At 45.3% G+C, this 23,849-nt stretch overlaps 1 protein-coding gene across 1 annotated transcript in view; it reads left to right on the forward strand.

Moving 5' to 3' along the window:
* The window catches only part of CDHR3 (cadherin related family member 3), a 71,653-nt gene that overhangs the window by 42,895 nt on the left and 4,909 nt on the right, over positions 1 to 23,849 (forward strand). The window contains 10 exon segments of the mRNA XM_017874673.1: positions 603 to 792; positions 8,959 to 9,130; positions 11,235 to 11,340; positions 12,050 to 12,152; positions 13,980 to 14,202; positions 16,526 to 16,697; positions 18,392 to 18,510; positions 18,512 to 18,646; positions 20,550 to 20,731; positions 23,308 to 23,321. Coding sequence (XP_017730162.1) covers positions 603 to 792; positions 8,959 to 9,130; positions 11,235 to 11,340; positions 12,050 to 12,152; positions 13,980 to 14,202; positions 16,526 to 16,697; positions 18,392 to 18,510; positions 18,512 to 18,646; positions 20,550 to 20,731; positions 23,308 to 23,321 — 1,416 coding nt within the window.

Below are 23,849 nucleotides of genomic sequence, written 5' to 3' on the forward strand. Positions count from 1 at the left end.
TTTTTTTTTTTTTTTTTTTTTTTTTTTTTGTTGAGCATATTTATTAAGATTCTTTGGTCACAGGTAACAGAAACTAAGGCAAACCAAGCTAACAGAAAAAAAAAAAAAAAAAAGACAGATAAAAGAAAAGGCAGGGACATCTATCAACAGGAATCTGGGCATCTCCTAAGAAAATGTCAAAAGATGGGGGCATACGAAGGATGTGACCCAGTGCTGCTCCAGGGACCTAGGCTCTGTAGCTCCACAATTAGCCTGACTGATCTTCCAATGTGTGCCTTTCAGTTACAAATTCTCCAATAAGAGAGCCCTGTGGGTCAAGCTGGAGTCAGTTATTCACCAGTCCAGTCCACTCTGGGCAAGGGCTGCCACCAGGGACCCAACTCTGGAGTGCAGTGTGAAAAATCCTAGAAGGGTCAGGCCAGATACCCCAATAAATGTCTAACAGAGGAAATTAATGAGTTTTCAAAAATGTATTTGTATAGAGATTATGCTCTCCATAAGCTCTTCCTCACGTTAGAATGGTCTTTTCCAGTTTTCTCCAAGTTTCTGTATTCCTTTTCATTTCTCTTCAAAGGGTCACATTCTAACCTTTGCTTTCTTCGTGACTGGTGCAATCCAAGTGGCCCAAATGATAGACCGAGATGCAGGTGAATTGAGACAAAATCCCACCATTTCCCTGGAAGTTCTAGTGAAGGACAGACCATATGGGGGTCAGGAGAATCATGTCCAGATAACCTTCATTGTGGAAGACATCAGCGGCAATCCTGCCACATGCCAAAGGTTCACCTTCAGGTATGCACACTTCGAAACCTGGGTTAGACATTCTACCTCTTTGGTGGTCCTCCACCCTTTGGCTTATCTGGTATATTCTCAGGAGGACCTGTAGAATTATAAGCATTTGGAGAAACAGCTCAGTAGAATAAATCGATGTGAACTGTTCACTTTTGTCCACAGGTTTCCCTGTTGTCATCCTTTTTTCTTCCTTCTCTTTCATTTTCCTTCTTCTTCATTATCTCCCTTGTTCACTTTCTTACTCTTAAGAATTATTTTTTATTTTGCTCCCTTCTATATCCTGCTCATCTCCGTTGGTGAAAAGGACCACAGGGACTTGTTAGGCCCTCTCTAGACCATGCCTGTTTTTGTTTATTGCCACGGGTGGCAAGATGGGGCTGTTAGTTAGCAGTTATAATAGATGTTTGAGACTTAGGATCAGTGAATAGGAACTCCCAGAGAAACACACCACCAGCCAGATGAATAAATCAAACCAAGTACTTATGTAAAACCAAACAAAGCATTGAATTCACCTTACACAACTTAATTGAATATAAACAAAAGACATCCAAAAGGGAAAAAATGCAGGTACAAGTGGGATACAAGTGATTTTGTATATTTTGACTCATTCTTTGTCCCACAATCTATTTGCTATTATTTTACAATAAAGTCGCTTGTGATTCTGGGTTAATATGCTTTTTGAAAACAATATTATCTTTCTACTATTTTGTCAAAGAGTCACATGATTAGTACTTTCTCACATAAGCCTCATCTCTAAGGTTTGGTTCCAGCCAGTCTCTGGTCTCCTGAGAGGCTGAAGAGGGCTCTTTGGGAGGAATTGGAGTTGTGGGGAGCAACTCCACAGTAGCCCTTGCTAAAAGACAGCCCTATATCCGGAGCAAGGCTGACGACCGGGGTGGGTCTCAGTTCCAGATGTCCCCATGGGGAGAGTCTCCTGAGTTTATCTTTGAGTGGTTTTGTAAGTTTTCTCCAGGCGACTCTGGACATAGACCCAATACATGCAGAGGACAAAGGACCCTAGACCAGGATTGCCTTGGAGGAGCAGGGGAAATAGAAATTCCTTTATTATACTCGTGCATGCCTCCCTGTCCCAAATGGCATGCCCAGCATAATGCTAAAGGATCCATGTGGCCTCAAGTCTGGTATCAAAACGGTTAAACTCTGTTCTGGACGCACCCCTGACTTGTCTCTTCAGATCCAGTCTCCACCCTGCTCTGTGCTCCAAGATGCTGACCTGGATGGATACTGTATTAGTCTGTTTTCATGCTGCTGATAAAGATACACCTGAGACTGGGCAATTTACAAAAGAAAGAGGTTTAATTGGACTTACAGTTCCACATGACTGGGGAAGCCTCACAATCATGGCAGAAGACAAGGAGGAGCAAGTTACATCTTACATGGATGGCAGCAGGCAAAGAGATAGAGCTTGTGTAGGAAAACTCCCACTTATAAAGCCATCAGATCTCATGAGACTTAGTCACTATCACGAGAACAGCACAGGAAAGACTTGCCCCTATGATTCAATTTCCTCCTATCAGGTCCCTCCCACAACATGTAGGAATTCAAGATGAGCCTTTGGTGGAGACACAGCCAAACCATATCATCCTGCCCCAGTCCTTTGCAAATCTCATGTTCTCACATTCCAAAACCAATCATGCCTTCCCAACAGTCACCCAAAGTCCTAACTCATTTCAGCATTAACTCAAAAGTCCACAGACCAAAGTCTCATCTGAGACAAGGCAAGTCCCTTCTGCCTATGAACCTGTAAAATCAAAAGCAAGTTAGTTACTTCCTAGATACAATGGGGGTATAGGCATTGGTACAGCTGTTCCAAATGGGAGAAATTGGCCAAAATGAAGGGGCTACAGGTCCCATGCAAGTCTGAAACCCAGCGGGGTAGTCAAATCTTAAAGCTCCACAATCATCTCCTTTGACTCTATGTCTCACATCCAGGTCACACTTATGCAAGAGGTGGGTTCCCATGATCTTGGGCAGCTCTATTCCTGTGGCTTTGCAGGGTACAGCTTCCATCTCGGATGCTTTCATGGGCTGGCACTGAATATCTGTGGCTTTTCCAGGTGCACGGTACAAGCTGTCAGTGGATTTACCATTCTGGGGTCTGGAGGACAGTGGCCCTCTTCTCAGAGCTCCACTAGGCAGTGCCCTACTAGGGACTTTGTGTGGGAACTGCAACCCCACATTTCCCTTCTGCACTGCCCTAGCAGAGGTTCTCCATGAGGGGCTGCCCCTGCAACAAACTTCTGCCTGGGCATCCAGGCATTTCCATACATCCTCTGAAATCTAAATGGAGGTTCCCAAACCTCAATTCTTCTGTGTACCCATAGGCTCAACACCACATGAAAGTTGGCAAGGCTTGGGGCTTCCACCCTCTGAAGCAATAGTCTGAATTGTACCTTGGCCCCTTTTAGTCACAGCTAGAGCAGCTGGGATGCAGGGCACCAAGTCCCTAGGCTGCACACAACAGAGGGACACTGGGCCTGGCCTATGAAACTATTTCTTCTTCTTCCTAAACCTATGGGCCTGTGATGGGAGTGGCTCCCACAGAGATCTCTGACAGGCCCTGGAGACATTTTCCCCATTGTCTTGGTGATTAACATTCAGCTCCTTGTTACTTATGTAAATTTCTGCAGCTGTCTTGAATTTCTCCTCAGAAAATGGGAGTTTCCTTTCTATCGCATTGTCAGGCTGCAAAATTTCCAAACTTTTAAGCTCTGCTTCCCTCATAAAACTGAATGCCTTTAAGAGTACCCAAGTCTCATCTTGAATGCTTTGCTGCTTAAAAATTTCTTCTACCAGATACCCTAAATCATCTCTCTAAAGTTCAAAGTTCTACAAGTCTTTAGGGCAGGGGCAAAATGCCACCAGCCTCTTTGCTAAAACATAACAAGAGTTACCTTTGCTCTGGTTCTCAACAAGCTCCTCATCTCCATCTGAGACCACCTCAGCCTGGATTTCATTGTCCATATCATTATCAGCATTTTGATCAAAGCCATTCAACAAGTCTTAAGGGAGTTCCAAACTTTTCCATATTTTCCTGTCTTCTTTTGGACCCTCCAAACTGTTCCAACCCCTGCATTTTACCCAGTTCCAAAATTGCTTCCAGATTTTCAGGTATCTACAGCAGTACCCTACTCTATTGGTACCAATTCACTGGATTAGTCCATTTTCATACTGCTGATAAAGACATACATGAGACTGGGTAATTTACAAAAGAGGTTTAATGGACTTACAGTTCCACGTGACTGGGGAAGCCTCACAATCATGGCAGAAGGCATGGAGGAGCAAGTCATGTCTTACACAGATGGCAGCAGGCAAAGAGAGAGCTTGTGCAAGGAAACTCCCCGTTATAAAGCCATCAGATCTCGTGAGACTTATTCACTATCACAAGAACAGCACAGGAGAGACTTGCCCCCATGATTCAATTTCCTTCCACTGGGTGCCTCTCACAGCATGTGGGAATTCAAGTTGAGATCTGGGTGGGGACACGGCCAAACCATATCAGGTACCAACCAGCTCCCTTGCCTTTCAGCTTCTGGTTGGCCAATGGAGAGTCCTGGAAGGAGAGAGAGAGGAGGGTCAGTCTTCCTCCTTGTGAGCTGGGTACATCCCTCCCCTGCCTGAATATTTCCATTCCCATAGGCAGCTCTCTGTCCCTGGTGGCAGGACCTGCTTCCTCCACTGGCTCCCCTGGGCCTAGAGGTGGTAAGGGTGCTTCACTCTCATGAGCCTGGAGATATTGCACTGTCCCATGAGATTTCCATATACTCTGTGAGCACCTTCTTCACAGTCCCTTTACTGACCCCTCCTAGAATGATCTTAATTCACCAGCTGCTTCTTGCTGACACCCCAATAACGTCAGTCACAATCTTGAGCATGTAGTAGGTTCCTATCCCAACCTAAGCCCTACAAGTCCATTAGATGGGTGGGTATAGCTGTATGGGTAGTTAGGATTGTGACTTCCACACCTTTACATGCATAAATTGAGAGATGTCTGGGCCCTGGGGATGGAGTAGAGACAATTTGCAGCATCACACTTACACTTTATTTGACATTTTAAATCTGTGCTAGCACTCTTGGGTGGTTCCAGTACATCCTGGGAAGCTCCTGCCCTCGTCTGTCCTCCTGTTCTTCCTTGTTCCTCTGCCCTAAGAGGTGGGGGGTGAAGGTTAAGAAGTGAGAATGTCTGGAGAGGGCTGTGCTGTCTCAAACCTTCCTTGTCCATTTTCTCTCTTCAGTGCATATCTGTTAATTGTATATTTGGCTTCCTGAAGTCCAGATTCCCCTGGGGTATGGGAGGATAGTTTGCAGACTGTGTTCCATATTAGCTGGTGAAACTGCAATTTGAATATCCTAGACTGTCCAGGCAAAGCCCAAACAGAGTCCTGCTCTTGATAATCTTCCCTCCAGATTAGCCCTGAAGGCCGAAGTGAAATCCGTAACTGGACTAACTGCATTTATTACTGAAGATAATCTAACCAAGGCTCAAGTCCCTTCTCTGGGCTCTTCTAGTGGGAGGACCTCTTAGCCACCTTATGAACGCCAAGATGTGAGGAAGGGCAACGAAAGGGACGCCTCCTCTGCAGTTCCAGCGGTGGAGGTCTTCAGCCTAAAGCCCAGCCCCGCGTCCCAAGGCTGCATAAGGGTGGGTGCAGAGAGGGCTGAGAAGCCCTGAACTGCAGCACCCGCCACCCTCCCAGCCTTATAGCTTCTCCAGTCGGACTATGTCAAAGCCAAGCACACAAGCAGGTCAAAACAGAACAAAGTGACAATGGCAGTGGTTCTGCCACAGTCTCTGACACTTGCTCTTGTATGTTTGTTCCTTCCTCAGAGGCTGTGGGCGCGGTCTCTGCTATGAAGTTCTTGAGAGCAGGTGGCAGAGCCGGTGGGGTCAGCGCGGCTGCTGGAGGCCGCGTGCTGTGCTCCGGCTGGGAGGAGGGCGGCCTGGAGGAGGCGGGCGCCCCCTGCTGCCCGCGAGGGCCCCTGCAGGCTCCCAGCCCTTCGCACCGTGGCCCCTACGGCTTTCCCAGGCTGATAATGAATGAGCCCAGGGCCCAGCGAGGCTTCCGAGGCACCGTGACAACCCCTGCTCTGACTGTAAATTGTCAGGCGCTTCACTGAAAGCGCTTCGCAAGCTGTTTGTGAGCAAGAGGAGGAGCAGTTTGGCTGATTCAGAATGACACAGTCGCCTTTGCATGGGGAGAGAAACATGGTCTGATGGCTGGGAGCGAGGGTAGTCCGCTTTTGAGGCAGGGATTGCTGAATGAGGGGAGTGGCTTTCTAAGTTAGGCGTTTAGGGGAAAAAACTCAACTGTCAGGGACGAATGAGAGAACAGGCCAAGCAGTTCGGGGGGCCAAGTGAAGAGGCCTCTGTTGGAGTGCCTGAAATGTCTGGCTTCAGAACCTTGGATTCTTTAAATGACGCAATCTCCTGGCTTCTGCAGAGTTGAAATCAAGGCTTAGATCCCCAAACCATCTGTGAGCCTGGATACTTATCGATGGAAATTAAAGTTTACAGTGACTCTAACACTGCAGAGGATCGAGTCTGTATACATCCACTTTCCTGGACAGGCCTTGAAAATGCTCGGAACCACTCTTTCTTCCCCCGTGCAGTGGGGACAAGAATACAAACCTCTCCGAGATGAGAAAATTAGAGATAGTGTTTTTAAAGTGCTCGGTATGATACAGCATGCAGTTGGTGTTGAATAAGTAGTGTCTATTCTAAGTCCCTATGAATGAAACCATGACATTGTGCAACCAAGGCAGGAATGCTCAGACTCCAATCCTGCTGAAATACAGAGGTAATCTTTGCCAATGAGGCATCATGGAGACTCCATTACACCTGTTTTCGCTCCAGCTAGCAAACCTGTTATCGTCAGTGGCCCATGACCATTCTTGCTGTCAGACTTTGCTCTGTATGCACTGAGCCCAGAGCCGATTTTATCTGCCATGAAAAGAGGATGTAAAACAAAGAAGGGAGCAGAGTTTGGTTGCCGAGAGAAGTGTATGCTCCAAGAACCAGATGCTAAGATGGGGTTAAATGTGCAAGGCTATTATTAGGGGAGATGCCTGTGGCAGAAAATGGGGAGAGAGATGGACAAGGCTGGGCAAGTCATCAGATCATGATGCAAGGCTGATCTGAGTAAAGGAAAGAGGGAGAAAAGGTAGTTGGACATATTCTAGGCTGCCATGCAGTCTAAGGAGTGTTCAGCTAGGGCACTGGGGGTCCTGGAGTCAGTGTCAGCTGACACAGGACAGGAATGAGCCTTAGTATCTTTGCCATGACCAGTTGTTGATACGTGGCCTCACCACAAACACAGTGATGGATTCAGAGCTCAGCAGCTGAGGCTGATGGTCAGTTATGCTCTAGTGGTTGAAGGTCTTCCAGCACATTCTCACGACAGCCACGATATATTTTTGTAAGAAATTCTACCAAGGCAAAATACGATTAAGATAGCCAAAACAAACAAAAAAGAAAAGCCACAAATTCCTCCCTGCTTGCTCTGCATGCATGCTCCTTTGCAATGTGATTTTGCTGTTCCATCAAGAGATGGGTCTCCTTGAATCTGAACTTGACCATGTGAATTGCTTTGACCACTGGAGCATTAACAAACATGGCACAACAGAGGCTTGAAAAATGCATGTGCATTGGGACTTGCCCTCTCTTGTTACTTTTGGAACCCAGAGACCTCCATACAATGAGCCTAGACTAGCCTCCTAGAAGATGACAACAACAAGAAGCAGAAACCAAGCACCTTCCCACCACTGGGCATGTGAGTGAGGCCATCCTAGACCATCCAGCCCCAGCCAAGCTGTCAGTGACCACAGAGACCACCTAAGCCAAACTTAAACCAAAAGGACTGTGGGAAAACCTATAGTACTGTGAGAAATCATAAATGCTTGTTGTTTTAATTCACTCAGTTTGGGGACGGTGTGTTATGTAGTAAAAACTAATTGATATCATTTATGTCCATTTTATAGATGGAGGAACTGAAACCTGGAGACATGAGAAAGCCCCTCAATGATTTGAAGCCTCAAGGTGTTCATTGTCTCCCTCAAAGCCTCCTACAGCAAGCTGGGCTTGATTGGAAGGCTCTGAGTTTGGGGGTAGCTTTATTCATTTGTGTTATTTGCCTAAACCCTGGAGTCTACTGAGATTGAGACCCCCAAATTTGATCATTAATAAACATCTTTTGGATGAATAATATAAAGGTGTTAGGAGGCCCTTCTAGGCCACTGAAGCCACTAGAACACAAGTCAAGGAATTCTCAATCTTCAAAGCATGGGAGATGAGGGGTACAGGGATTCTCCCTAGCCCAATTAGAAACTCCTTCAGGCAGGAGGTAAAATTTGTATTTCTCTTCTATTCTTCTTCACGACTGTGCTAGTCTTATAAGTCTATTGTTCATTCATTCAACAAATATTTATTGAGTGTGCCAAGAAACAAGCAAAGATCCTTGCCCTCATAGAGTTTACTTTCTAGGAGGGAAATAGACAATAAACAGAATAAACAAGAGAAATATATGGTGCATCAGATAATGATGTGTGCTGGGAATTAAAAATAAAGAGGGGAATAGGAGAGGAAGTACAGGGCAGGGAATATTGCCATTCTAGATCGGGTAGCCTCACTGATAAGGTGACATTTGATTAGATAGATGAAAGAAAGCGAAAGTGTGAGTCACGTGGGTATTTGGGGGGAGAGGATTCCACAGCTAATGCAGTGATGCTGAGGCCAGAGCCTCATGAAGAGTTCAGGGAGCACCAGAAGGCCAGAGTGGCAGGAGGAGAGTGAACAAGGAGAGGAGCTAGTGGGAGATGAGTTCAGAGAGGAAAAGGCAGGCACGTCATGAAGCATCCTGCAGATCAAAAGTGGGACTTTGAGTGAAATGAGGAGCCATTTGGGACTTAGGAGCAGAGGAGTGACATGATCTGACAACATGTTAACAGGATCCCTTTGGCCGCTGTGTTTAAAATAGCCCAAAGGTAGCAAGGGCAGAATCAGGGAGACCAGTTAGGAGGTGACTGCAATGACCATGGACTCACTTTGAATTGCAGTTAAAGTAGAGGTGTCTAGCCCAGGACCCATGTGAGAAGGAACAGTCGATTACCATTTGTTGGGGGAAATACTGGATTGTGTCTTTTCACCAGCCTTATGGTGCCGGAAAGAACAGCCAAGGGGACGTTGCTTCTTGACCTGAACAAGTTCTGCTTTGATGATGACAGTGAGGCACCAAACAACAGATTCAACTTCACCATGCCATCTGGAGTGGGGAGCGGTGGCAGATTTTTACAGGATCCAGCTGGCTCTGGGAAAATTGTGGTCAGTTAATGGTCATTGCATCATTAAAAGGGCATCGGGAATCGGTCCAACATGCATCGTGCTTTTGCTGCCCCATAGAGAGAAATTTCCAAGGTAACCCCCTCTCAGAGCGACCGTAACTGACAGGCTTAATAGTGAGTCTGTGTTCCCCAATCGCTCTTTATTTTACCCCGGTTCCAGGAATCGTTTGTTACACATAGTTGTGCCTGGGCTGCTAAGGACTGGATTCTTTCTTGCATAGCATGCAGTTTGTGTGCCTGCTTAGCATGCCTTCACAGACACATCAGTGCCCTCTGTGCTCAGGCACTTTTGTTTATTTGAGTGCTCATTCCCGGCCCATAGAGGTGTGACGTGATAGAAAGCAGGGCCGGGACCTTGAGTGTGTCTGGATAAATTCCACACCGTGGAACCACTGGAGACCAGAGGAGTGTGAGACAGTGAGGATGTGTAGGGAGCCCCCTCCCTGGCAACTCCAAGGGACAAAAGCTGCATTGGAAGAAGGATGGACATGAAAAGTGGGTCCCAATGAGCGGAGTTAGACCTTTCCTTACAGAGTTCCTGCTGCAAGGTGGTGGGGAAGGAGAAGAGAAAAATGAAAGAGCTGGGAAAGCAGCAGCCTCAGGGAGGGAAGCCAGCAACCCACTACCCTTCCCCTCACCCAGCTTTCTTCTCCACCTCCCATCCCAAACCCTTCTTCAATCCCCAAGACCATCTCACCCACTTTATTCATAGTGCCGTCTTAAAAATAATTTCTATTTTTTTCTGTTTAGGAAATTAATACATGTTCATTGTAGAAAATATAGAAGGCACAGAAAAGCATCACCATTCACTGAAAACCAGTGTTAATAGTTTGGTACATGTCCTTCTTGTCTCTTTTCTATAGATATATTTTATGTCTATTTTATACATATATGCATAGGTATTTTTTATTTTTATTTATTTATTTTTAAGAGACCGTGTCTCACTCTGTCACACAGGCTGGAGTGCAGTGGTGCAATCATAGCTCACCACAGCCTCAAACTCTCAAAATCCTAGGCTCAAGTGATCCTCACATTTCAGTCTCCCTAGCAGCTGGGACTACAGGAGTGTGCCACCGTGCCTGGCTTATTTTTTAGGTTTTTCTAGAGATGGAGTCTTGCTATGTTGCCCAGGCTGGTCTCAAACTCCTGGTCTCAGGCAATCCTCCCACCTTGGCCTCCCCAAGTGCTAGGATTATAGGCATGAGCTACTGTGCCCAGCCTGCATATGAATTTTAAATACAGTAGTGCCCCCTTATCCACCGGGGATATGTTCCAAGACCCCTAGTGAATGCTCGAAACCACAGATAGTACCAGACCCTAAATAAGTTATGTTTTTTCCTTCTATACATAGATACCTATGGTAAGTTTAATTTATAAATTAGGTATAGTAAGTATTGACAATAATAATAATAAAATAGAAAAGTTATACCAAAATACTATAACAAAAGTTGTGTGACACTGGGCATGGTTGTGCACACCCATAGTGCCAATGACTTAGGAGGCTGAGATGGGAGGATCACTTGAGGCCACGAGTTTGAGGCTACGGTGAGCTATGATTACACCTGTGAATAGCCACTGCACGCCAGCCTGGGCAACAAAGGGGACCCTTATCTCTAAAAAAAGAATAAAGAAAACCAGTTATGTGAATGTGGTTTCTCTCTCAAAATATCTTATAGTGCTGTACTCACTATTTCAGACTGTGGTTGACTGCAAGTAACTGAAACTGTCAAAAGCAAAACCACAGATAATAAGGGGGGACTACTATGATGAAATAACCCTGCATATAAGATTCAGTTTTGTGCTTTTCTTCAACGAATCTGAAGTTGTGATCCTGAGCAATAGTGCTTAATGAACATCTTTGTACATAGATTCTCTCTCCTGGTAAATCATTTCCGTTAAGTTCACTAGCAATGAGCAAAGGTATGGTCATAACTTTTTAAAGCTCCTCGTTTTTATGGGCAAAGTGTTTTCCAAAAGTGTTTTGCCAACTTATATATCCACTAGCAGTATATGAAAATATCTCTCACAGCCTAATAAATAGGATTGTTTAATCTGTATAATCTACTATCTCTGTTTTAGTCTAGCTGATTGGTGATCTAGACTATGAAAATCCAAGTAACCTAGCAGCTGGCAATAAATATACGGTGATAATCCAGGTGCAGGATGTGGCCCCCCTTACTATAAAAGCAAGTATCATTTTGTTTTATTTCATGAGTGTCTTTCTTGAGTATCAATGACTAAACTCTGCTGGGCAACACTCGGTATTGTGCTAGGTCCCCCATCTCACTAGTACTGCCCTCATGCAGGGACCCCCTCTTTCTCGGCTGAATTGCAACATGTAAGAGTCTTTGAAGGGAAATGCAAATGCCATCATATGATTTCCTTGGTTAAAGCCTTCGAGCATCTCCTGTAGCTGTCAAGTTCAAGTTCCAACTCTTTGGCTTGGCATACAAGAATTTTCATCATTTGGTTGCTGCTTGATTCTCCGGCTTCACCTCCTGTCACTTGCTTCCAAGCCCCCATTTTTTTCCAACTAGGCAAACAGCTTGAAGTTTTCCAGAGTGAATTATGTGGTTTTATACCTTGGCATTTTTGCATACACCTGCAACACCCCCCAATATCGTCCCTGCCCCATTTGTCTAATTCTGTCCTTATAAGGCTCAGCTTGTTCTTTCTCCTGGAAGCTGTTCCTCCTCCGGGTTCTGCAGTGCTCTGTGCGCTCATGTGTTTATCAAAGGGTGATCACCCTCAGCATCTAAAAGGCAGGAGCTCCCATGTCTTAGTCACCTGGTATCCCCTACACGCAAAGCCTGTACACAGGAGATTCTTTAAAGACGTTGAATAAACAAATGGATGAGTATGGATTTGTGATTGAATGTGTTTCTATTTCCATTTTTAGATAATATCTACATTTATATCCTAACAAGCCCAGAAAATGAGTTTCCTCTCATTTTTGATAGGCCATCCTACGTATTTGATGAGTCAGGAAGAAGGCCGGGTAAGTAACAGGCAAGACACAGACCAGAGGGCTCTCAATGGACTCCATCCAAATGTGTGTTCTGTGGAGTGGAAAACTCCCTTCTGGAGGCCTCGCATGCTGTTGTGCACAGTGATTCACAGCTGATTAGTATTTAGTGCACCTCTTATTTCTTTTAAATTTTCCTTGTTGCTGAGGAGCCCTTCAGGTGAAACTTGGACTTTTGAAAACTGTTGATTAAACTGCATTTCTCGGAAGCCTCTGATTGCTTCCTTGTCTGTTTGCCTGATTCCGCTAATCCTCCCTTTTCCTAGCTTAAGTTTTCTCTTGGTCCCCACTGTGAGTTTTATCCTGCTCACTCGGAGAATTAAAATTTAAAAACAGAAATGGTTTCCCATTTCTATATTTCCTTCATTTACAAACAAAATAAAGGCATTTTCTCTCTCACCTACTAGGATTCCCTGAAGGCCTATTTTTCTGCCCTTTACAACACCCTGCTTTTAGCAGGCTCTTCCCCCATTAAGGAAAAGACTCACTTCCCACTTCCAGCTTCACTTTCTGCCTCTCTCTCGCTCTCTCAGTTTGAAGGTAATACTATAAATGCTGTGTGATAGACTCCTCACAGCCTTGCATCTTTAGATCATGGATCCTTTTTCCATATTAAAACAACAACAAATCAAACCAAAACCAAAACACTCCCTCTAAAATGATCCATTCTCTTTAGGATGGTCTCCATTTCCTGACATTAAGTTTTCAAGCAAAAGGCAAAATAAAGGTCCAAAGAAAATGCTTTTAATTTCTTATACCTTATCCAGTGAATAACAAATTAGAAAGGAATAGGCTTTCTGGGAATTCACAGATCTTACTGCAGTTCTTTTTGATCGCCTACCTTGGGTCACACACTTAGTGCTGGGATACAGAATTGAGCAAGAGAAGGTTTCTGCCCTTGAGGAGTGTAATTTATGAGAAGGAACTCCTATAAAACAAGCAAGCCAGAATGCTAGCAGCTCCACCAACAGTATTTGTAAAAATTGCAAAATGGAAGAGGACTTAAAAATCTATAATCCGTAATCATCAATTGCTAAATTCTTTAACAATTGTTTATTTTTATAAGAGCAATTCATGCTCATTACAGAAAATTGAAAAACACGGGACTTTTAGACAACACTGCTGCAAAGAGATGTATGTGTGAGGATGTATGTTCTTTGTACTATTGTTTCTGATAGCAAAATGATTGGTGTCCCTGGAGTCTATATAAAGGCATAAATTGCTGGGCGCGGTAGCTCACAAGTGTAATCCTAGTACTTTGGGAGGCCAAGCCGGGTGGATCACTTGAGGTCAGGAGTTCGAAACTAGCCTGGCCAACGTGGTGAAACCCCGTCTCTACCAAAAATACAAAAAGATTAGCCAAGTGTGGTCGTGGGCATCTGTAATCCCAGCTACTTGGGAGGCTGAGGCAGGAGAATTGCTTGAACCTGGGAAATGCAGGTTCCAGCAAGCGGAGATTGTACCCCTGCACTCCAGCCTGGGTGATAGAGTGAGACTCTGTCTCACGTGCATGCGTGACACGTACACACACACACACACACACACACACACACAAACACACACAGAGGCATAAATTGTCTATTACAGTTCACAGGACTGTTTGGATCATAGGGCCAGTTACCTAGCAGGTATTGGTTAGCATTATTTCAATTTAGTAGAATTGAAGCTATAAAACAGAGTTTGGACAGCAAGGAGACCTCCAGAAGTCCTTCTTCCCATGGCAGTGAGGACATCGGTTCCTGAATCATCCTTCCCTACCCCTTAAAAGCAGGACTTATTGCAGGTACTTTATTCCTCCAACCAGAACCTGAGTGTGACAGGTGCAAGCCACTGATAAAGACCTCCCCCAGTGCAGCCTCGCATACTCCATCTCCACCGGAGGGGCCAGCCTCCAGTACCCGAACGTATTTTGGATTAATCCCAAGATGGGAGAACTCCAGCTGGTAACTAAAGTGGACTACGAAACAACCCCTATCTATATTCTCAGAATCCAGGCCACCAGCAACGAGGACACAAGCTCTGTCACTGTGAGTGGGGCTGCTTGCTGTAGTCCCGGTAACCCAACTGGTTGACTCAGGGTCTCTCCGGCACCTACAGAGTGTGGATATGGCAATGAGGAAACTTCCCAGGGCCACATCCTGCGGATGTGGTGAGAAACAAATCAAGGTGCCCTGAGAAAGATCCACATTTTTCTTTTTTTCTTTTTCTTTTCTTTTTTTCTCTTGTTTGAGACAGGGTCTCGCTTTGTAGCCCAGGATAGAGTACAGTGGTGTAACGTTGGCTCACTGCAACTTCCACCTCCTGGGTTTAAGCGATTCTCATGCCTCAGCCTCCCAAGTAGCAGGGATTACAAGTGTGCAGCACTGTGCCTGGATAATTTTTGTATTTTTAGTAGAGACAGGTTTTGCCATATTGGCCAGGCTGGTCTTGAACGCCTGAACTCAAGTAATCCACCCGCCTCAGCCTCTCAAAGTGCTAGGATTATAGGCGTGAGCCACTGCACCTGGCCCCACCTTTTTTTGAGGCCCAAGTTTGTGGGTGACTGAGAAAAGCACTGAAATTGGTGGCCAGCTATTGGAATGTCGGGTGGAACCACAAAGCCACTTTGTGGGACAAGGTTCCTCTTGTGGCCCTTTAAATCTTGCTTTGCCTTCACTGAAGGCTGTTGGTGAAATGCGCACTGTCCAGAAGTTGAGTGTGGTTTTGGAGTTATGCATTTCCTCCCCAGGAGCAGTTATGCCATGTTCCTACCCTGCCTCTACGCACACTAGATGGGGTAGATCTTAAAACGATGCTGTCCTGCTATCTTGCTTCCCAACCTTTGAGGCTGAGAATGTTGTTATATACAGATTCTGAGTCAGCGGGTCTGGGACCTGAGATTCTGCATTTCTGATATGGTTCCAAGTAGGGTGGCACTTCTGGTCCCCTGCCACACCTCGAGTGGCAAGGGCCTAATAGGTCCCTGTTGTCAGTGGTTTGGATTATCCAGGGGCAACATGATAGCCACAAAGACCAAACTATTCCCTGGTCCTTCCCATTAGTAAAGTAAAAAAGCATGAAGGCAAAATGAACTCTCAGTTAGCAGCAGGCAGCTATAGACAAAGATTGACTCAGAGTCAGGAGACCAAGTTCATTTTTCAACTTTGATCCCAGTTTTCCGAGGGAGTCTGAGCAATGCTTATCTCAGTGTCCCTATTTCTCTCTCTCTTAAATGGAGAGTCTCCTGATAACCCTGTGCCTGAATAGTCTGCTTCCTCTGATAGCTTGCTTCGAATTAATGGGATGATGTTTTTAATGATGTGCAAGGTTTGACATTGCTACCCAAGGAAAGTTGGAAATAATTGCAGTGTTTGTTAGGCTGGGTTTTTGTGTTTTTTTTTTTAGAAAAATGAATGGACCCTACTTTGGGAACTAACTAGAGTGAACATTTCAATTTATTCCCGGGCTCAGAAATAGCTGAAATCCCAAATTTCAAAGGTAGTATGAATATGACTCAAAATTCATAAGCTTTTTAAAAAGGGTGATGAACTAAATGATCACACAAGTCCCTTTCAGGGCTGACGTTCTACGATTCTGTGCTGGCAGGCATCCCAAGCTATATTCCAATTCAGCAGGCATAGAAGACAGCGATGAAAGAGAATAGGCTGGCCCCTGCTTATGGCAGGTTAGCCCTAGGGCTTAGTACAGTGCTAATAGCCCAGGTTACAGATGAGATCCCAGCTTAACCAGGCCTGCTTGTTCTGTCCCAGTGGGTCTTAGTCCTGGCTCATATTAGAATCAGCTAGGGAACATCAGTGAGGGCCCTGACCCCTACCCTCCAATCTATTGGGTCTGAAGTGGGCCCAAGAAAGCAGAGCCAGGGTTGAAAACCATTTCTGTATATGCCAGAGTTAAAGAACTTCCAATTCACAAGGGGCAGCAGGTAAGGCAGCACATGGAGTCACCGTAAATCCATACCTTCCTGGAAAAACAATTCAATGTCATCCGCAGGTGAGCCTATGTGTTCAGGTGCATGTGTGTGGGGGGGGGGTGGGACAAGGTATGCATACACTACATGTGTACACACACATGCACACGGGGTAGAAATTAATAGCATAGGATTTGGAGTAGGACAGACCAGGATTCAAATCCCAGCTCTGCCATTCACTAGCTGAATGCTCTTAGATCAATTACCTACTATCTCGAAACCTCCATTTTCTCATCCATAAAATGGGAATAATCATGTTATCTATCTCATGTGAGTTTAAATGAGCTAATTTATGAAAAGTACTTAGCCTGAAAACTGCCTACACACAGTAAGCACTCAATGAGTTTTAGCTACTGAGAATGACCACCTTCTTGCTACTCTAGGTTACCGTGAACATCCTTGAAGAAAATGATGAAAAGCCCATTTGTATTCCAAACTCTTATTTCCTGGCCCTCCTAGTGGATCTGAAAGTTGGCACAAATATTCAGAATTTCAAGCTGACGTGTACTGACCTTGATTCCAGCCCCAGATCTTTCCATTATTCCACTGGCCCAGGTATAGTACTTGGTGTCGACAAACCTGACCCTGTCTCTGAGGACCCTGAAGTTGTCTAGGGTAGGGGTCTGTGCTCACACACTGATCTGGGCAAAGTGGGATGGGAGTTGGGAGGGCATTATTTTTTTTGAGATAGGGTCTTGCTATGTTGCCCAGGCTAGTCTTGAACTCCTGGGCTCAAGTAATCCTCCTGTTCAGCCTCCCAAGTAGCTGGGACTAGAGGAATACATCACTGCACCCAGCTTGCTGGGGAAGTGTTTGAATGAGGAAAGCAGAGATACAGAATCTAGCAGCCCCTACGCTTCCTGACGCTCCTCCCGGTTTCCCCTTCTCGTCGTACTCCTCCCAGACCCCATATGTGACTGCTCAAAAGCCCAAGAAAAGGGTGAACCCCATCCCCTAATTCCTGACTACAGTATGAGTCATAAAGCCTATTAGTGTCATTAGAAAAAATGCAGTCCAACTTTTCAACCACCTCTTTTCCTGAAAGCTTGTGGTGGGGGCAGGGAATCCCAGTCCTCTCTCTGGATAATAATAGATTAAATAGATTAAGTGCATTTTGAAATGTGTCCTCAGGAATTCTCTTCTGCTCCATTCATCTTCTCTCTTTAAAAATACACCATTCTAGGGAAAAAAGAGCACCCCTCAATGGAAATTAGACCAAAATAGCTCATCTAATGAAGTGCTGGGGCCAGAGATTTAAACCTAAACAAGCAGAACAATTCCACGTGAGAGAGTAAAAATCCATCCCTGCTGCCTGCTGTGCCCTTGGCCGAGCAGGAACTTGAACAGTAGGAAGCCTCTCGAGCTGGCTGTGTCACAAAACCCAGGGGCAGAAACTGCCTCGAGACTGCAGTTGCTGAAGATGGAAATAATCCATACTGAGAGCCCTAAGGCCTTTATGGAGCATTTTGCTGTTAAGGGAGCAAAAATTGCATCATCTCCTGCTCCATTTACTGGTGTTCAGTTGGTAATGAGTCTGGAGCCAGTGGAGGAATGAGCAGGGGTGTGCTTGGGCTGGCAGCCTCTCTGCCCCAGGCTCCCTGAGCTGAGCCATGAGCCCCAGCAGTGCTGCGTGTGTGTTTGGGGGTGTGATGGGGTGGGTTCAGGAGGACCTGGGACTGCCATTCCTGCAAAGCCAGGAGGCACCTTCTTTTGGGGGACTCCAGGGACATCCATAACCAGTGTGACCCACTGGGTCCCATGAAAAGCATGCAGTGAACTTGGCCTATGGCTAGGGACGTGACCTATTCTACCCTCTTGACGCCCACTCATTTGTCTGAGTGTGAATTACAGTGTTGTTACCAAATAATTGCTGGGTGAGAAATCAGAAGGGCTGCACCAGGGTTACAAAGTCTCTGCTTAATACTCAGCAAGATGGCGCCTAGGCTAAGGGTTTTGTTCTATTGTCCTTTTCTACTCAGCCTTGTTTGTAGCCACGCTGGCTGTGAGCAAGAGTTTCTTTGTACTAATGCCATCTCTGGTGCAGGTAAAGCCTGTAGCTTATAAGCATATAACTAATCAGGAATTCTCTTATAGCATGTAACTAATCCAGCTCTGGTGTGTCACAGATACAGTCTACACTTGAGGTGTGGACATTTGAGAAAAAGATTGAGTGCAGTTTTCTTCTAAATTTTTATTTCTTACTCTCTTTTCTTCCTTTTACCAACACCCCTGCATCAAATCTCATTTAGGTAACATCAACAATCATTTCACCTTCTCTCCCAATGCTGGTTCCAACGTCGCACACCTGCTGCTTACATCTCCCTTTGACTATGCTGGTGGGCTTGATACGATCTGGGACTACAAGCTACATAACTGTCTGCATAACTGATGATAACTTGCTGTCTGGCAGGAAGAAAGATGAGGCTCTTGTTGAGACAGGAACAGTGACACTGAGTATTAAAGTCATTTCCCACCCAACCACTGTCATCACCACAACCCCCAGGGTAAGGGCTTTAGGACCCGGAATCCCCAGGCATGTTCCCTTGTGAGTTATGCTGATGGAATTCTTTCCCCTCCCCGGAGATATGTGGGGTGGACTGAAGAGTTGTGGTATTAGGATGTTGCCAAAAATGGCAACCATGGGCTGGACTGGAGTAGCTACAGGGTGGCAAAAATCTGGTGAGACCTCAGACTCATAAAACCACTCGTATTTCCTGTTCTGGTAGAGAAGAGTGTATTGTTTGTGCAGAGACTTGTGAGAGATCAGACCTCAACCACCTGTGTGGCTTGTGGCACAGGAGCCAATTTTCATGGGCATGCTGCCAGATGCTACCTTCACAACCCCTCTCTGCTTGTTCAGAAGTCTTTGCAAATCAATATCCATGAAATCAGGTTGCTTGCTTACTGTTGGGAGCCCTTTTCCACATCTTTTGAAGAATCGCCATGTACCAATCTATACCCTACACCCCACCTCCACTCCAAAAAATTCATCCAATCTGCAAATATCGATTTAATGCCTATAGTGTGCCAGTCACTTTAGCAAACAAGCCAAAAATGATCCCTGCTCTCAGGAAGCTTATTGTATGGGTGAGTGGTTCTCAAAGTGTGGTCCCTAGACCATCAGAATCGGCACCACCTGGAAATTGGTTAGAAATGCAAATTCTTGGGCCCAGCCTAGATTGTTAAAGTTATAGGTCACCCAACCATGATCATCACCATGACCTCCAGGGAAGGATGCTGGAAGCTGGAATCCCCAACTCCATCCCCTAACCTAATAGATCAGAAACTCTGGAGGTGGGGCTCAGTGAGCAGTGTTTTTTATCAGCCTTTCAGGGAATTCTAATGTGCATTAAAGTCTGAGAGCCACTGATCTAAAGGGGCAGACAGATTACAAACAAGTATTCAAACTGACAAAGTAAATACAGACTGTGGGAAAGGGTAGGAAGAAAATGACCAGGTGCTATCACAGAATCGGCTTGGAGAAGGAAGGGAGAGCCTGGAATCTGACAACAGGATTATCTCCCCTGCCCCTTAGAGGAACTGGCTTGCATCTATGCTAATTCATCTGTCCCCTTTCTTCTTCTTCTTCCTCCTCCTCCTCCTCCTAGTAGAAGCTGCACCCTTGGTCAGCAGCCTTATACCTGCAGCATGCCAGAAGGAAGATAATCAGAACCTTAGAGAACCCCCTATGGAGGCGGCCAGCTTCTTCTCAGAGTCTTCCCAGGAGCTGGTTCACGCTTCTCTCTCCCGTGCTCACGTCAATATGACCCCAGTGAATGAAGGTATATGGCAACCCTAAGGACTTTCCTTGTGGGAGGAGCTGGTAGCCTCCCCTGAGTGAGGAGTTCCCACCTTTCTTGGGCTCAGAGCATGACCTAATTGTGACATCTCCAATCCTGAAACCTCCGTAACTTGTTTGGTATCTGTCTCCAGCTCTAGGAAGCAGATGCTGAACTTGAGGCTTTGCTGTGATATCAGCCCACTCCTCTGGCAGTGGCAGCTTATAGTTGAGAAAACACTGAAAAGCCTACAAGGTGTTTAAAAAAACAACTTTCGTGGCTGATGCCGTCTTGGTGAGAGACAATGGCTATATTCGTCCCTGGGTTATGCCCAGATATGGTAGAAAAAAAGCCAGTGGACTTTTTTTAGCTTTGGGGAAGTGGAAGACAGAGAATAAAATTAGGCCTACAGTTTTCAGTTCCCTAAAATTTCTGGGTTTTGATCTAATGGATGTCTGCAAAGACTATAAATAAGGTGATGGGTTGAAGCAGCAAGAACTGTGAGCACACAGATGTCCAATTTATAGAGTAATAACAAAGAGTGGAATATATACTCAACACGAGAGAGTGCTGAATGTTAAAATCACTACCATCCTCCACTCACCCTCCCTGCTCTCTGTTGTTCAAGCCCAGGGTCACCTACCAGGTCCTGAGGAAAAACGTTTACTCTCCATCCGCGTGGTACGTGCCTTTTGTCATCACTTTGGGCTCCATATTTCTTCTGGGTCTCCTGGTGTCCCTGGTCGTCCTATTGGCCAAAGGCATCCACAGACACTGCCCCTGCAAGACTGGGAAGAACAAGGAACATCTGTAGGTTGCCAGTGGGCTGGGCCCTCTTCCCCTCCCCCTTAGGGCACTTTCTGGTGATATTAGGAGAAGGAAAAATGGAGAATCAGGATTTCTCTACAAGGCAGGTTGCCTGGAATGAAGGCAGGAAAAGGAGATATGGGGGAAGGAATCCCAGCTCCCCTCAGTCCTGGTGCACTTTTTTTTCACCTGCTAGGCCAGGAAACCATCCTTTTGGCTTTCACTGGCAACCTCCTCTGTCCTTGAGGCTCTCAATGAGACTGGGGCATTGACCTTCTGATGACCTTGCCCTGGATAAAACCTTCAGAAAAGCCCTATTGTGAATAGTGATAGAATATGCCGTGCTCTTATTTGTAGATTATTTAAAGGATAGTATGGAATTAAGGCAAGCACACAAAACCAATAAGGGAAATAAGCTTGTGTCTCCAGTGACTCAGCTGGGTTTTTGTGTGACCAAATTATTAGTGTTTTGGATGTGGTCTCAGTCTCTCACTCTTAAGGATTATAAACGCAGGCCTGTTTTCTCTCTTTCCAATTTTCACCTGCCCACTAATATGCCTCTAATTGTGCCAATCTGTGACGTGTCTTTTACTGGCTGAAAGTGAGGTAGTAGAGTGACATGAAGAGAGCACCAAAGAATCACAAACTTCTCCCAGAGCCAGGCTTCTTGATTCTCAGTAGCTCTTAACAACTTACAGCTTAGATGGTTCTGAGCCTGAGTTTTGGAGTTCGATGGGCCTGGGCTGGAGTCTTACTCTACCGTTTTCTTGGAATATGGCTTTGAGAAAGTCACCACCTCTGTGAGCTTGAATTCTCTTGTTTGTAAAATTAATCAACTAAATGAGCAAATGCCAACAAGGCACTTAACTGTATTCCTGATATAGAGTAAATGCTTAGGACACTACCCAGACATTTTTGACAAATCTTGTTTCATTATTCTTCATAGATGAGTCCCAGTGAGTTCAGGATTCTAGATTCCAAGTTTAGCTCTATGCCAAAGTATCTTGAGGTATTGGAACCTCTGAGTTCTAGGATCTCTCAATGGCAAAAAGAGGGGGTGATGAGACATGTGTGCCTTTTAAGGGCATTTTAAATATTAACCATTAACTGTCAAATAACAAAATCTATGGATGAAAGACTGTATAAAAGTACAAGGCATTAGAATAAAGATGTGCATTGCATTTTGCTATATTTATTGTGAAAGTTTGTTGCTATGGGCAACCTTGACTTCAAGGTAAGAAATCCTCGAGCATCTGCTGAAATTAAAAAAGGCATTTTTGTTTGAACTCTATTCACAAATTGATTTTTTTATAAAAACAGCTCTAAAAGAGTAATTGCTTGTAAGGATGGTGGTGTACTGTAATGGGATTTGGATAGAAGTTCTTGAAGAAACAAATCCAATAGACACTGCAACTCTCATGTAATTTATGGCTAAATGTTAAATATGTACCTTGAACCTGGTTCTTTTAACTTATGTTGTAAATATTAATTGTTTTCAACATGGTTGACTTAAAAAAGAAAAACTAGCTAGAAAACCAGACTCAGACTCAACCTCTCTGGAAACTAGTTATACCATATGACAGCCAACCTTTGTCAAATAGCAAAGAAGAAAATTAGAGTTACAGAGTTATAGAATCCAAGGTGATCATGGGAAAGGTCGTGGGGTCCAAGTCCAGCTCTTTATGTGACAGGAAACCAAAATGTAACTGCCAGCTCTCAAGTCTCCCTGCTGTGAGCCAAGCCTTCTGCTCTGCTGGCTCTTGGGGAGAAAGGGATGGGGCAGGAAGACTTGCTAGGCAGTCTGACTAGGGCAGTCATGTCCTCACCAGGTGTTCTCATCAGAGACAATGTATTCCCTGAAGTTTATAAGGGGATACTTTTTAACTCATCAAATTCTCAGAACGTCCCTAGTCCAAAGCCAATAGTGAGAAGCTGCTTTGTTTGAAGCAGATGTGGTGGTCTAGTCTTTCTGTTCCCTATCCCTGGCACCTCTTTCAGTTAACCCCTGTATCTCAAAGGGCATAGTTGCCCAAAGAACCCCATGGTGTCATGTATGTGCCAGTGCAGCATACTTTCAAGTGAATTAATATCCACTTTTTTTTCCCCCGCATAGGACAAAGAAAGGAAATAAGTTCGTACCTGTTTCCCTCGTCTGTTGTTTTTTGCTTGCTCTGTTGTGCTACATAAAAAGGTTCCAACTTGGCAGAGAATCAGGCTGCGATCATGTCTTGGAGCATTTTCAGCTGCATCTTCCGCAGATGGAAGGAAGTGGAGGTTGGTTGCAGCTGGAGAATGGGAAGGGTGGGGGCACAGTATCTTGGCCCACCTGGATCTCTCAATTTGGTCCTGTCTGTGCCCTACCTAGCGCCCTCTCCAATCAGCTCAGTTGAACACCTAGGTCTGTCCCTTGCTGCATGGCACAGGAGGAAAGAACTCTCCACGTGTGAAACGTAGACAAGACCTGCTTACTGCTGCCCACGGAGGGTGTCCTGAGGACAGCTAATGCTTTGTGCTGGACACAGGCCTCTTTTGAAAGAACAAATAAGGCCAGGTGTGGTGGCTCACACCTGTAATCCCAGCACTTTGAGAGGCCGCGGCGGGTAGATCACAAGATCAGGGGTTTGAGACCAACCTGGCCAGTATGGTGAAACCCCGTCTCTACTAAAAATACAAAAAATTAGCCGGGCATGGTGGCACACACCTGTAGTCCCACCTACTTGGGAGGCTGAGGCAAGAGAATTGCTTGAACCTGGCAGGCAGAGGTTGCAGTGAGCCGAGATCGCACCACTGCCCTCCAGACTGGGCAACATAGCGAGACTCTGTCTCAAAAAAAAAAAAAAAAAGAACAGATAATACTTGATTCCCAGATTCTAATGGATTTGATCATTTCCACAAATTATTTAGATCAGACTAGTGAGAAAGGGGAGATGGGGGTGGTGAGATGGGCTAAGAAAGCTGAATGACTTCAGGGAAGTGGGTAAATTGGGGGGCGGGCGGGGAAGGTCCATCTGAGCAGCTCCAGGTCTGAGGAGGTGTCCTGGCCCGGCCTCAAGTAGACTCCAGAGTGTTGGGGAGACAGAACAAAGAATTGGACAGTGTTTTAATTAAAAAAAAAAAAATG

This window comes from Rhinopithecus bieti, unplaced genomic scaffold (genome assembly GCF_001698545.2).
Source record: "Rhinopithecus bieti isolate Rb0 unplaced genomic scaffold, ASM169854v2 scaffold_7414, whole genome shotgun sequence".
NCBI classification, from domain to species: domain Eukaryota; kingdom Metazoa; phylum Chordata; class Mammalia; order Primates; family Cercopithecidae; genus Rhinopithecus; species Rhinopithecus bieti.